At 35.7% G+C, this 14,744-nt stretch overlaps 1 protein-coding gene across 1 annotated transcript in view; it reads left to right on the forward strand.

Annotated features, from left to right (window-relative positions):
- The window catches only part of LOC106880126 (uncharacterized), a 43,928-nt gene that overhangs the window by 16,276 nt on the left and 12,908 nt on the right, over window positions 1–14,744 (forward strand). Inside the window, exons 3-7 of the mRNA XM_089347735.1 lie at window positions 3,236–3,808; window positions 5,790–6,107; window positions 7,918–7,965; window positions 8,960–8,986; window positions 11,865–11,897. Coding sequence (XP_089203861.1) covers window positions 3,236–3,808; window positions 5,790–6,107; window positions 7,918–7,965; window positions 8,960–8,986; window positions 11,865–11,897 — 999 coding nt within the window. The remainder of the gene's footprint in view (window positions 1–3,235; window positions 3,809–5,789; window positions 6,108–7,917; window positions 7,966–8,959; window positions 8,987–11,864; window positions 11,898–14,744) is intronic.

Raw genomic sequence — 14,744 nt, forward strand, 5'->3', positions numbered from 1 at the left:
TGTGCAAACAGCTGTGCTACACAGCAGTGAGACATGGATTGTGACAGCCAAGGACATGCATAGGCTTGAAAGAAATGAAGCCAGTATGCTTTGCTGGATGTGCAATGTCAGTGTGCATGTTCAACAGAGTGTAAGCATCTTGAGAGTAAAGTTAGGCATAAGAGGCATCAGATGTAGTGTGCAAGAGAGACGACTGCACTGGTACAGTCATGTGATGTGTAACGAAGTGCCAATCTCTAACTGTGAAGGGAACCTGTGGTAGAGGTCGACTCTGGAAGACATGGTACGGTGTGGTGAAGCATGAGCTTTGAACTTTGAGCCTCACAGAAGCAATGACTAGTGAACAAGACCTTTAGTGATATGCTGTGCTTGAGAGGTATGCTGTGATATGCTTGAGTGATATGCTGTGCTTGAGAGGACCGATCAAGCCAAGTGCACCCATGTTAGTGGCATGAAAAGTACACCTTTCGAGTGTTGGGCCTCACGGAGGCAAAGTGGCTGAGTTCCTTTCAAGTGTTGGGCCTCACAGAGACAAAATGGCTGAGTTCCTTTTGAGTGTTGGGCCTCATAGTGGCAAACTCGCTGAGTTACTTTCGAGTGTTGAGCCTCATGGAGGCAATGACCAAGACCTTTGGCATTATGCCGTGCTCGAGAAGACAACCCATCAAGCTGAGCAAAATTGCAGTTGTGACAGATACTGGTGTCACATCAATTGGCACCCATGCCAGTAGCATGCAAAAGCACCATGGTGTCACACAAATGGCGCCTGTGCCAGTGACATGTAAAAGCACCCAATACACTCTCAGAGTGGTTGGCTTTAGGAAGGGCTTCCAACCGTAGAAAACCATGCCAAATCAAACTGGAGTCTGGTGCAGCCTGCCAGCCCAGTCAAACTGTCCAACCCATGCCAGTATGGATAACAGACATTAAATGATGATGATGATGATGATGATGATGATATATATAAATATATATATATATATATATATATATATATATATACATATATATACATATATATATATATATATATATATATATATATATATATATATATATATATATATATATATATATATATATATATATATATATATATATATATATATATATATATATATATATATATATATATATATATATATATGTATATATATATATATTTTATTTATTATTTCTTCTTACGTTATTTTTCTTACATTATATCTTCTTATTCCTTATGTTTGATGGATTATATTGTATTTCTTATATATGTTCATTGAGTGGGTGTGATATGTTGAGTCGTTAACCCAGCGTTTTTATTCTTTAACTAATATTTTATATATATATATATATATACATATATATATATTAGTTTATGTATATATTAATATTATCTGAGTTTTAAAAACTTTTGATGATGTAAATATGTTAATAGTTACCAGAGGTAGCAAAATTACACTAGAAACCAAGATATCCCAGCCGTTTTACAGGTAGAGATACCAAGTTAAAGTGATACATTTTGAGAAGATATGAATAATAATAATAAATGGATATAAATAAAAGTTCCTTTAATTCCTACACATGTCTCAAAATATATGAGAGAGCTCTTTTACAAAGAAGTAAGAGCTGCTGGAATTCCGCATATATTCCTCTGCAGGGAATCCATAAATAAACATTTAAAAGCAACATCTTAGCTCGTAAGTTACCTCATCATTTCGTATTTGTCTTGCTTTTAAATGTTCATTTATGGATTCCTTGAAGAGGAATATATGAGGAATTCCAGCAGCTCTTACTTCTTTGTAAAAGAGCTCTCTCATATATTTTGAAACATGTGTAGGAATTAAAGGAACTTTTATTTATATGCGTTTTGCTCCATTTATTATTATTATTATTCATACATATATATATATATATATATATATATATATATATATATATATATATATACATATATATAGGTTTTAGTTGAATAAGGTACTTAACTTGGTGCACCTAGTTAAGCCAGAATAATATACACACACAACAATAATGAAGTACAGGTGTCAGTTCATTATGGCCATTTCTAATGACTCCTTTAATTGATTAATGAGTACATTATATCAATTCCAAAGAAACCGTCTTCTTCAGATGGATACTTTACAATGACGTACATTCCAAATAATTTAACATAGTTTACAAATTTTTTTAAATCCCAGATCCAACATTTCCAACATTCTGCTGCTATTTCAGTTGACAGAATGAATTTACTAAAAGGAATTTTTTTGATATTAGTAGTGTATTTTTACAAGGAGAAGGAACAAGTGACCTCCAGTGACCCATGCCGGTGGCATGTAAAAGACACTCACTACACTCTCAGAGTGGTTGGTATTAGGAAGGGTATCCAGCTGTAGAAACATTGCCAGATCAGATTGGAGCTTGGTGCAGCCTCCTGGCACTTGATCAAAAGCACACCAGGTTGATCACATCACAGGAAAATAACGTTGTTTGAGGTGGATCCAGCTGGTTTCCACCACTTGGAAGGAAACCAGCTTGAATGTCTCCTAAGCCAAGAAGAATGTTGGGTTCATCACTTTGAGCCAAAGACAAAGAGACAATCCAAGAAGTGGAAACAGCCCTCCTCACCTTCTGAGAAGGAGGCCAAGATTATTTCACCTGCAAAGAAGGTGATGACATTGTGTTTATTGACTATCTTCGAAGGTTCCACACCATTAATAGAGAGTACTATGCCAACTTGCTGAGGCAGTTATAAAAGGCTCTCAAGACCAAATGCCCAAGAAAACTAATGGAAGAGGTCTTGTTTCATTAGGACAATGCTCCAGCACACAAATCCTTGGTTTCAATCTCTTCTATGCATGACTGTAGCTTTTGAATTGGGTGATCAGCCTCCCTATTCTTCTGATTTGGCCCCCATCTAACTATCATCAGTCCCCTAACAGGAAAAAACATTTGGCTGAGAACCAGTATCACAGTGATTATAGCATCTATTGTTGATGACTTTTTTGGCCAAGAGGATAAAAGTTTCTTCACCAATGGGATCCAAGCACAGCAACATCAATGGAAGAGGAGTGTGGACCACAGAGCAGGACTATGTTGAAAAGTAAACCTCATTTGGTCACATTACATGAGAGTATCTTAATCAGCCTATGAACTTTTCCGTCAACCCTTGTATAATTATGTTATAATTCTTGTTATCATCATGTCCTATTTTTCCTATGATATAATAAATATTTGTTTTCATATTTATTTTTTTCAGTTACATATGGAAATAAATGGAATATCCCTTTCGACAACAAAAGCGGCATAATTCGTATCAATATTACATGCAAAGATAATACTGTTTTAGCTGTGAAAAATTTAAAATGGTGCAGAGCATACACTGAAAATCCCACCACGATTTCCCCAAATACTTCAGTAGTTGCTAACATCAGTAGTAATGACAACGTTACCAATGCCACAAACTTCTATATAACACAGACTACGCCTGTCACTTTTCTGAACTCCACTTCAAATAATATTTCCTCAACAAACATATCAAGCAGTCATCAACCAACATACAGTGTCAACACGACAGTTACCTCTTACACAACATCTCCTTTGAGTCAAAATACTACACAAGAATCTTTAACGAGTCTTCTACCAACTAATCCACCAGATGTATGTACGTATGGATGTACAGATGGATATACAGATGTATGTACAATACAGGAATCTATAGTAGTGAACTGTTCTGATACAAGTTATTGTAATTTTACCACATATTTAAACACTTCAAACAGTCTTTACTCGAACATCACTAACTTGGAGCTTTATGGGCAATGCATCTATGGTAAGAAATTTCTCCATATCCATTCTTCATTATCATTGTCATTTAATACAATCACCAAAAAACATCAATGAAGACCGTGTAGAAATGTTTTTACTAAAGTTTCTCTCTCATTACTAACATTTTTCCAAAATCTATTTCTACAAAAGCCAACTATTACTCTATGTCTTCTTTGAAAAGTGGTCAACAAATGAGAAAATGGTCTGTCAGAAGACTCCTTCACTAATTTTAGTTGTCAGAATACATCATCCATCAAAAATTCCATGTTTCCTGAAATTCACCAACACTAAACCTGATGTACATACACACCTTTTCCTCTTCATGGATTTTTTACTGTTCTCTATTCTGTCTTATGTGTACAGCAGTTAACAGCCCTACTAGCTCTTCATCATTTCTAGCAAACAGCTTCAGATTGTCCATATAAAACAAATGGTTTATTATAATATTATACACTTTGAACCCATACCTGGTGTTACTCAATTCGTTTGAGAGTGGGATCAGTACCATGCAAAAGAGTAATGGGGAGAGGGAGTCACCTTGAAAGATGCCTCGTTTGATGTTGATGTTGTTAGATTGGCTCAGCCCATTACTATGGTGTTGGAAAAGACATGTATTCCACTTGGCCATGTTACCTTATAAGAATTTGGAGATGACAGGAGAGATTTTATATATGTCAAGGGTCTTGAGTAGACCATTATGTGGGACACTTTCCTGTAGTCTATCCATGACATACTCAGGTTTTTCTTTTTGCTTTGGCAATTCTCTATAATCATTTTATTATTATTATTATATGAAACCTCACAGCTTATTTTGCTGGGTATGATGGAAAGTGTCAGTTGTCCACAACCAGCAGACTAAGGTAACACTTGTTTATTGGTCATGCTTCAAGAACCCTGCAAAGAATTCATGCAGTTCCAAACAATGCTGAATTTTGTAGGTGTTCTACCTTCACTTTTGCACCGATCTTTTTGAGCAACGTTGGTTGTTGAGTGCTGATACTTCCAAGTGCACCAATTACTATTGGTACCACATCTACTCTCCTCATTGACCACAACCTTTGTATTTCCCACTTTAAATCATCATAGTTGTTTATTTTTTCTTCTTCTATCACATTCTATAATTCTGAATTGACTCGAATAGAAAAATGTGTTGCTCAAGGATTTCAGTTTGAACAATTTTCATAATGTTTCATACTTAGATGCTTTTATTAAATTCATTCAATCTTCGAATTAAATGGTTAGATTTACTGTCAGGTGACTTTTGGCTAACCCTGTATGTGTATATCATCATCATGGCCGCAGCTCTAAGCTGAAACTATAAATAAATAAATAAATAAAAATCATCGTTTAACGTCCACTTTCCATGCTAGCATGGGTTGGACGATTTGACTGAGGACTGGCGAACCAGATGGCTGCACCACGCTCCAGTCTGATCTGGCAGAGTTTCTACAGTTGGATGCCCTTCCTAACACCAACCATTTGTTTCAGTCTGCAAATATGTTCTCAGCCATGCAAAGTTTGGCTCTGAAACAGAATGACAGACAGAATGCATTATGTCTATATTTTAAAAGAAAACAATTTTGATTTATTTGCTACTTGTTTAAGTCATTGAATAGAAACCATACTGGGGCATAACTTCATGGTTTTAGTCAAATAAATCAATCCTAGTATTCATTTTGTTCTATCAATTTCTTTTGCCAAACCACTAAGTTACAGGGGAACAGACACAAAGACACACCCACAAACACAGGCACAGATACACATCCACAAACACACATACTCACAGTTTCCATGTACCAAATCCACTCACATGACTTTGATCATCTTTGGGCTATAGTAGAAGACACTTGCCCAAGGAGCCATGTGGTGGGACTGAGCCCTAAGTCACATGGTTGGCAAGAGAACTTCTTAATCATACAGCCATTACTACACCTAAAAATTATAAAATAAATGTAAATGAATGTATTTATTTTTGTATTTTGCAGAAGAACACAGACTAGAATTTTGTGAGGAAAACAAATTAGAAGGAACCATTATTTTCCTTCATGAACCTCTGAAGAGTTTGAATAATTTCACATGCTCTTGTACAGCAACAAGTAATGACACACTTCAGATAAAGGTAATAAATGTTGTGACAAACAAAACAGTTAATGCTTCAAAGGAAGAGATTACCAATTTTTTAAAGCTGAATGACATAATTGTAACCAACACAGGATTATTCAACTTCACAAGTAATAATATGGTTAACATGACTTTCCATAAAGAAATGAATGAAACTTATCAAATGTGGCTGAAAATATCCTGTAAGGCTTTTTATTTACCTTTTGTTTCTGTTCTAAATTTGAAACTAAACATAAAACTAAAGATAGATTTATAGTAAGCTGTGGTTTAGCCATGGCTATCAGTGAAGGCATAACAGTATGGTTAAGAAGCTTGCTATCCAACCACATAGTTTCTAGTTATAGTCTCATTGCATGACACCTTGGGCAAGTGTCATCTACTTTAGACCTGAGTTGACCAAAGACTTGTAAGTGGATTTGGAAGACAGAAACTGAAAGAACCCTGTCTATATATGTTTGTGTGCATGTGTGTGTGTGTACATGCGTGTGTGTGTGTGTGTGTGTGTGTGTGTGTGTGTGTGTGTGTGTGTGTGTGTGCATTCTTGTTCTGACATCATGTGATAGTAGTAAATAAGAATCGTCATCATACAAGCAAGGTTGTTGTTGACTTTCCTAACAATAAGAAAATATCACCTTGCTTCAGAAACAGGAAAAGTTTGGTGACAAGAAAGGCATCTTGCCATAGAAACTTTGCCTCAACAATAGTAATGATGATGATGATGATGTAATGGCAAATTTCATGACCCGCTCACACACTTCTTTTAATCAGGAGAAAAGGTGGTGTCCATGATCCTTTCAGGACTTTTAAAATTTGTCAGAGATAAGGAAGAAACCTGAATACGTGAAACAGAGAGGATTCTGCAAAAGGCACTTGGGTGCCAGGAGTGATAGTGTAAAAATCAGATGGCAGATACAGACTATCAGACAAATAGGCCATGAAAGAATTTGACCTCAGAATGCAAAGAGCTAGAACAAACACTACAAGGTGTATGGTCTGACATTCTTACAGTTCTTTTAATTCACTACCCTGGATTGGTATCTTTTTTATCAACCCTGAAAGGGTGAAAAGGAAAGTTACCCTTCGTTAGATTTGAACTTGGAGTGTTGAAGGTAAGACCAAATACCATTAAGCATTCAAACCAATTCTCTAACGATTCAGTCAATTACTCACTTTATGGTGCTGAGTTATAAGTGAGCTATCAGCACTCTCTGCCATAACCTCAAAAGAACATCCAAAATCTGACAGCTGAAGGGAAAGTTGGCATTCACTTTAACTGCATAAACATGAAATGAAGTATTTTTCACAAGGACACATGCACCATCTAGTTCAAGAATCAAATCCATGATCTCATTATCATAAGCTTAAGACCCTGCTGCTAATATTCTGTGTGGCTTTCTACAGTATAATTTGCCCTCCATTGGTGACAGCGATGAGGTTTCCAGTTGATCTCATCAACAGAACAGCCTGCTCATGAAATCAATATGCAAGGCTAAGCATTCCACAGACATGCATACCCTTAACATAGTTTTTAGGGAGATTCAGCATGACACAGAATGGGACAAGGCTGGATCTTTGAAATACGGGTACTACTCATTTTTGTTGACTGAGTGGACTAGAGCAATATGAGATAAAGCATCATGCTCAAAGACACAACATGCTGCCAGGAATCAAACTTACAACCTTACAATCATGAGTGAAATACCCTAATCACTAATCTACTTTGTATAGTACATCCATGCTAAGTATATACAGGATGTTATTTTGTCATAATGATGCTTCTGTTGGTAGTAACATCAAAATATAGTTATCATCACATCATGAATAATGTATTTTAAGACCATAAATATTTTCTTTTTTCTCTTTTTAAAATCCAAATATATATACATATATATATATATATATATATATATATATATATATATATATATATATATATATATATATATATATATATATATATATATATATATATATATATATATATATATGCAGCGGAAGAACAGCACAAAGTCAGTGTTGAATGTAAAGAAATTCCCAAAGGTAAATATTCTGCTTCATTCTCATAACTAGTAGAAATAAATGTTAAATTATATTTAGAAAAATAAAATAGATGAGGTACAAGTAGTAAAAGCTGTGAAGTCTCACCTCACATTCTTGGTAGCATTTTATATCTACTTTGTGTAAATACATATAATCACTCTTAATATGCTTTTCTTTCTCTCTGTACACACACACACACACATATATATATACAGGGTGCATAAGATATTTGAAGACAGATTTATGTTTATTAAAAAAAAAAACAGATATATAATAACAGGTAATAACTTTATTTATCAAAAAATGCTATGAGGATAAAAATAAACCTACTTTTCTGTAATGTTTTTCAATAAAGCTACCTTCAGCTTCAACAACTGCTTCTATATGAGATCTAAATCATCTACATGCTCGAATCAAGTGGTCCTGGTTCATTTTGGACATTACTCTAACTATGATAGCTTTCAAAGAATCTTCGGTGTTATGGGCATGTTCATTGACTTCTTTCTCAACAACACTCCACATGTAATAGTCCAATGGATTGGGATATGAGGAATGAGGAGGCCAAATATTAGGGGTTATGTTATCATGAAAATTTCCAGCCATCCATTCTTGTGTTACTAGAGCCATGTGTGATAGTGCAGAGTTTTACTGAAATGCATATGGCCTTCCATTGCATACACTGTCTATCCAAGGCTTAACAATTATTTCCAGGACAACTATTTCCATCCTAGCTCTCTGGTTTATATTTACAGAAAAAAAAAGTAGGGAAACACTAAGTGTAAAGGGACCAGTTTAAGCAAAGTATTTTTTCTGTCAGATAGATAAATATTTTAGAACTTAAAGTTGCTCAAGACTGGAGATCTACGTCTATGTGCATCTTTTTATTTATTAGTGTATTTATGTCATTATGTAGAAAAAAAAAAAGAAACAACAAAATAACAGTAAAAAAATCCCAGCAAACATTTTCAAAATGATATCATTTCTTTCATTTCAGAACCTCCTGAAGTGATTTTCAAAGAAAGTAAGTACTTAATTATACCTAAAACTATAAAACTTTTGCAAATTACATGTAATAACCTATGTTTTAAACTTATATTTGATATATATATATATATATATATATATATATATATATATATATATATTAAATACTCCAGAAAACCTATATGGTTAAAGGTAATATGGAAATATACAGGGGTTGGACAAAATAATGGAAACACCTGAAAATTTCAAACAAATTTATTTTAATATGGGGTAGGACCACCTTTGGGAGTAATTACAGATTGAATTCTACGAGGTATGGACTCATACAAAGTTTGAATTGTTTCCAAAGGAATTTTTGTCTATTCTTTAGCTAAAACAGTCTCCAGTTCTTGTAGTGGTGATGGCGGAGGATATCGACTCCTTACTTGTTTTTCTAAAATGCACCATAAATGTTCAATAATATTGAGATCTGGGGGCTGTGGTAGCCAGATAAGATGTTCAACTTCACTAGAATGTTCCTCATGCCATTCAGTAACAACTTTAGCTGTGTGAATTGGTGAATTATCATCCTGAAAGATTTTGTTGCAAAGCATTTAGAGTGGAGTAAAAACCTACAGAATTGGTCCCAAGAGCAGTGGAAGAATGTTCTTTTCTCAGACAAGTCATCCTTTACCGTATTTCTGACCATCAGCCGAGTATACGTGTAGAGACAGCCAAAAGAAGCATTTGTCCCAGACTGTCTTCTTCCAATTGTTAAACATGGAAGAGGATCTGTGATAATCTGGGGGGCTAAATCTTGGAAATCTGCCGGCCCAATGGTTTCCCTTCATGGCAGAATTAATAGTCAAGACGATTTAAGCATTTTATCTGATAAAATTCATCGTATGGTTGCAGAACTGTTTCTGGAGGGAAATGAAAAGAGTTACAGCAAAATTTGCACCTCACTTGCTCACAGTAAATCAAAAGCAGTCATAACTGAATGCATTTCGTGAACTGAAAGAACAATTGGAAGTTCATCCAGACCTTTTTTCAAAGGTGCAACAATGGTGATGAAAGCTGGTGCTGCAGAATTGGCAGATGTGGAAGGAGTGAAGAAAAAAATGACTGGCATTAAAAAGCATCACTTCGCAAGAGTTCCAGCACTGGTTTAAACAGGGGAAAATGCATCTGGACTGATGCATTGCTTCAAATGGATAATATTTTGAAGGCAATAAAAGTATAAACATATAAAACTAAGTGAATAAAATAACATTGTAAAACTTTGGTTTCTTTTGGGTACCCCCTCGTATATACATATATTACAAGGTAGCATCTGGTTAATGTCTGTTACCATCTTGCATTGTCTCGTCGTGAGAAGTAAGATTTATTTGCCTGTCGTGGTAATGAAATGAGAATGAGATGTAAGGGGACAATGTTTTTGAGATTCCAGTTCGAATGTAAGGCAGGTCTGAAAGGGTTCCCAACAGTTATTAGTAGGAGTGGTAGAATGTTTATGATGAATATGTATATATGCACATGTATATGTGAGGTAATAGTTTCATTATAATAATGAAAGTATTGAACTGAGAGTATATCATATTGCAGTAGAGAGATATTATTGTTTCACATTTGACACGTAATACTGTAATACTGTAATAGTGTAAGAGATAAGAGATTACTGTGGTCTCGCACTAGGCAAAAAGTTTGACGCATGACATTACACAGACTGTAAGTAAGGCATGTGTAAAATTTGGATGAAATCAGTTGGGTAATTCTCGAGTTTTAGGGATTCACACAGACACACAGACACACACACACACACACACACACACACACACACATTCTCATCTTTATATATATAGATAACTAGCAGAGATACCCGGCGTTGCCTGTGTTACATGCAATAGAAGAATTAGACTTTTCTGTTATATTTTCTCTAATGAACTGGAATACCTATGATTCGAATTTCATCAAAATTGCAGATGCGGGTTCTTTCCCTCTTTACACACCATAAAAAAATTCCCATACTACTGATCTTTATGCGCAGATTCCAAAATTCCAGTCTTATGGAACCTGTTAAAAGGATTTTGCTCCTGAAAAATGGAGATCATGGAGCTCTAAAATGTGGGAGTTAAGGCCCCTATTGGGGATGGGTGTCTTAATGTCAACAAGAGAAGGTGAATTGTTGAGAATCTTTTTGACTTGGGTGTTATATCTAGTGTTTGAATTTCTTTGAAATAGGAACTATATGTATGTTCACTGGGTTTGTAAAAGAGAGCAAAGCTACAGGAAACCAAAAGACGAATGATCACAATAAGCAGTCAGCTACCCTCCTGTGCATGCATATGTGTGTGTGAGTGTGTGTGTGTGTGCATGTATGTGAGTGCATATATGTGTGTGTGTGTGGATGCATGCGTGCATGTGTACATGCATATGTGTGCATGCATGTGTGTGTGCATGCATGTGTGTGTGCATGCATGTGTGTGTGCATGCATGTGTGTGTGTGTGCATGTGTGTGTGCATGCATATGTGCATGTGAGTGTGAATGTGTGTGTGCATGTATGTGAGTGCATATATGTATGTGCGTGTGTGTATGCATGCATGCATGTGTGTGTGCATGCATATGTGTGTGTGAGTGTGTGTGTGTGTGTGTGCATGTATGCATGTATGCATGCATGTATGTGAGGGCATATAGGTATGTGTAAGTGTGTGTATGCATGCATGCATGTGTGCATGTGCACTTGCACACATGAATGTGCATTAGGAACTGACTTGGACTATACCAACCTAACCAATGCTATCAGAGAAAGTGGCAGTTTGATGATGACAAATGTATTTATGCTTTTATGTTTTTATGTCTGCATGTAAAAAAATAGAAAAAGAAGAAAAAAGATGGAACACACTTTCTAAAAGCAATAAAATTTCTTTTATTTCAGAAGCGGTAGTATATGATGCTGAGTTTTTCACAGGTATGTGATAAATTAAGTCTTAAACATAAAAGATTGTTGTTTTTCCATTTTAAATTGTTTTATAAGAGACAAAGCAATTTATGAAATTCCAAGACACATATTTCCTATTTCATCTACTTTGAGTTCTAACTTTGAATTGGAAGAAAAAGATGTTTTATGCAAGGCACCTGCATGGAAGTTTGGTTAAGGAGTTTGCCATCAAACCACATAGTTTCAGGTTCAGTCCTACTGCATAGTACCTTAGGCAAGTGTCTCCTGCTATAGCTTTGGACTGACCAAGCCTTGTAGAAAGATTTGGCAAATGGAAACCCAAAAGAAACATCATATATATATATGTATGTATATATGTATATATATATATATATATATATATATATATATATATATATATATATATATACAAGAAATGAGGGCAGGGAATCGTCAATTAATAATAGAATTAATAATTAACAATTTTGCCAAGTAGTTCAGTATGAAAAAAACCCTCATCGGTAAGACATTTATCATCATAAATATAAGGGATTAGCAATTGAGTTGCTTCTCCAACATACTGAAAATTTAGAAATAGCAGTCAAAGAACTACTGATTCTAAACTACAAATTTTTCTCTAAAACAGATGGCGATATTTATGGCACACATAGAACAAAAAACCGGAGGGAAAAGCACAAACAAAACAAGCCTTTAGTTAATTGGGTACGAATCGTTTCATGGTTAAGTGAATGAAAATTTCACTATTCCAATCTTCAGCCCAAATATTCTGATAAATTTGAAAGTGTCTCTAAAAAAATTCACGGTAATCCTTGGCCATGCGACACCAAAAATCAACGATAAGAAAGGCACTTACGAATTCATCGGCTAGCGAGTTCAGGCATCCCACCCCAAAGAAATCCATTCCATGTGCGTCACAAATAGTCCCGTATGAAAAGAAGTCCCGTGTGGAGGGATTACGGTTTAACCATCTAACTTAGAGATATCAAATATAAAATATACAAGAAATGAGGGCAGGGAATCGTCAATTAATAATAGAATTAATAATTAACAATTTTGCCAAGTAGTTCAGTATGAAAAAAACCCTCATCGGTAAGACATTTATCATCATAAATATAAGGGATTAGCAATTGAGTTGCTTCTCCAACATACTGAAAATTTAGAAATAGCAGTCAAAGAACTACTGATTCTAAACTACAAATTTTTCTCTAAAACGGATGGCGATATTTATGGCACACATAGAACAAAAAACCGGAGGGAAAAGCACAAACAAAACAAGCCTTTAGTTAATTGGGTACGAATCGTTTCATGGTTAAAGGCTTGTTTTGTTTGTGCTTTTCCCTCCGGTTTTTTGTTCTATGTGTGCCATAAATATCGCCATCCGTTTTAGAGGAAAATTTGTAGTTTAGAATCAGTAGTTCTTTGACTGCTATTTCTAAATTTTCAGTATGTTGGAGAAGCAACTCAATTGCTAATCCCTTATATTTATGATATATATATATATATATATATATATATATATATATGAGGCAAGACCTTCGTACATTGAGCCTCACCGAGGCGATGACTACTGACCGAGACCTTTGGAAATGTGCTGTGCGTGAGAAGACCCGGCAAGCCAAGTAAGATCGTTGCCAGTGCCCCTGGACTGGTTCTTGTGCGGGTGGCACATGAGATGCACCATTTTGAGCGTGGCCGTTGCCAGTACCGCCTGACTGGCTCCCGTGCTAGCATGGAAAGCATGGAAAGCATGCTAGCATGGAAAGCGGACGTTAAACGATGATGACGATGATATATATATATATATATATATATATATATATATATATATATATATATATGCCAGTACCACCTGACTAGCCCTCATGCCAGTGGCACGTAAAAGCACCCACTATTCTCTTGGAGTGGTTGGTGCTAGGAAGGGCATCCAGCTGTAGAAACTCTGCCAGATCAGATTGGAGCCTGCTCCAGCCATCTGGTTCGCCAGTCCTCAGTCAAATCATCCAACCCATGCCAGCATGGAAAGCAGAAATTAAAGGATGAACGATGATATATATATATATATATATATATATATATATATATATATATATAGTTATGGTATATTCTGCTAAGAACGTAGTGGAGTACAGTATAAAGCTTTTCCACCTTCAGATTTACTTTGTGCTATCCAGTAGTAGTTTTCCATGTACTTCCTGGTTTGCATTTGGGCATTTTTCATGTGTGAATATATAATTGAAACAAGAAGGGGTATGGTTGGACATTTATTTTTTAATCACTACAATTGTTTCCATGCAACATAGTTCTCTAGGTGTGCAGGTACTTCATTATGAAACTGTGTCCCTGCATTATGAGATCTAGTTGTGTTACCTCAGGCAATATGTAAATATTGTCTCCATAAGTTTAAAATCCTCAGCTTCAAAAACATCATGACTAAAAAATAAATGTCCAACTGTAGCCCTTCTTGCTGACTCCAGTTTTTTCAATTATATATATACACATATATATTTATATATATTTATATCATCATCATCATCATCGTTTAACGTCCGTTTTCCATGCCAGCATGGGTTGGACAGTTTGACTGAGGTCTGGAGAGCCAGCGGCTGCACCAGACTGCAATCTGATCTAGCAAAGTTTCCACAGCTGGATGCTCTTCCTAACGCCAACCACTCCAAGAGTGTATTGGGTACATTTTATGTGCCACTGGCACAAGAGCCAGTAAGGCAGGCCTGGCAACGATCATGTTCGGATGGTGCTTTTTATGTGCCACCAGTACAGGACCCAGTCTGGGGGTACTGGCATCAGCCACATTTGGCTGGTGCTTTTACGTGCCACCAGCACAGGAGCCAATCAGGC

This window comes from Octopus bimaculoides, chromosome 2, assembly GCF_046866305.1.
Source record: "Octopus bimaculoides isolate indiv1 chromosome 2, ASM4686630v1, whole genome shotgun sequence".
NCBI classification, from domain to species: Eukaryota; Metazoa; Mollusca; class Cephalopoda; order Octopoda; family Octopodidae; genus Octopus; species Octopus bimaculoides.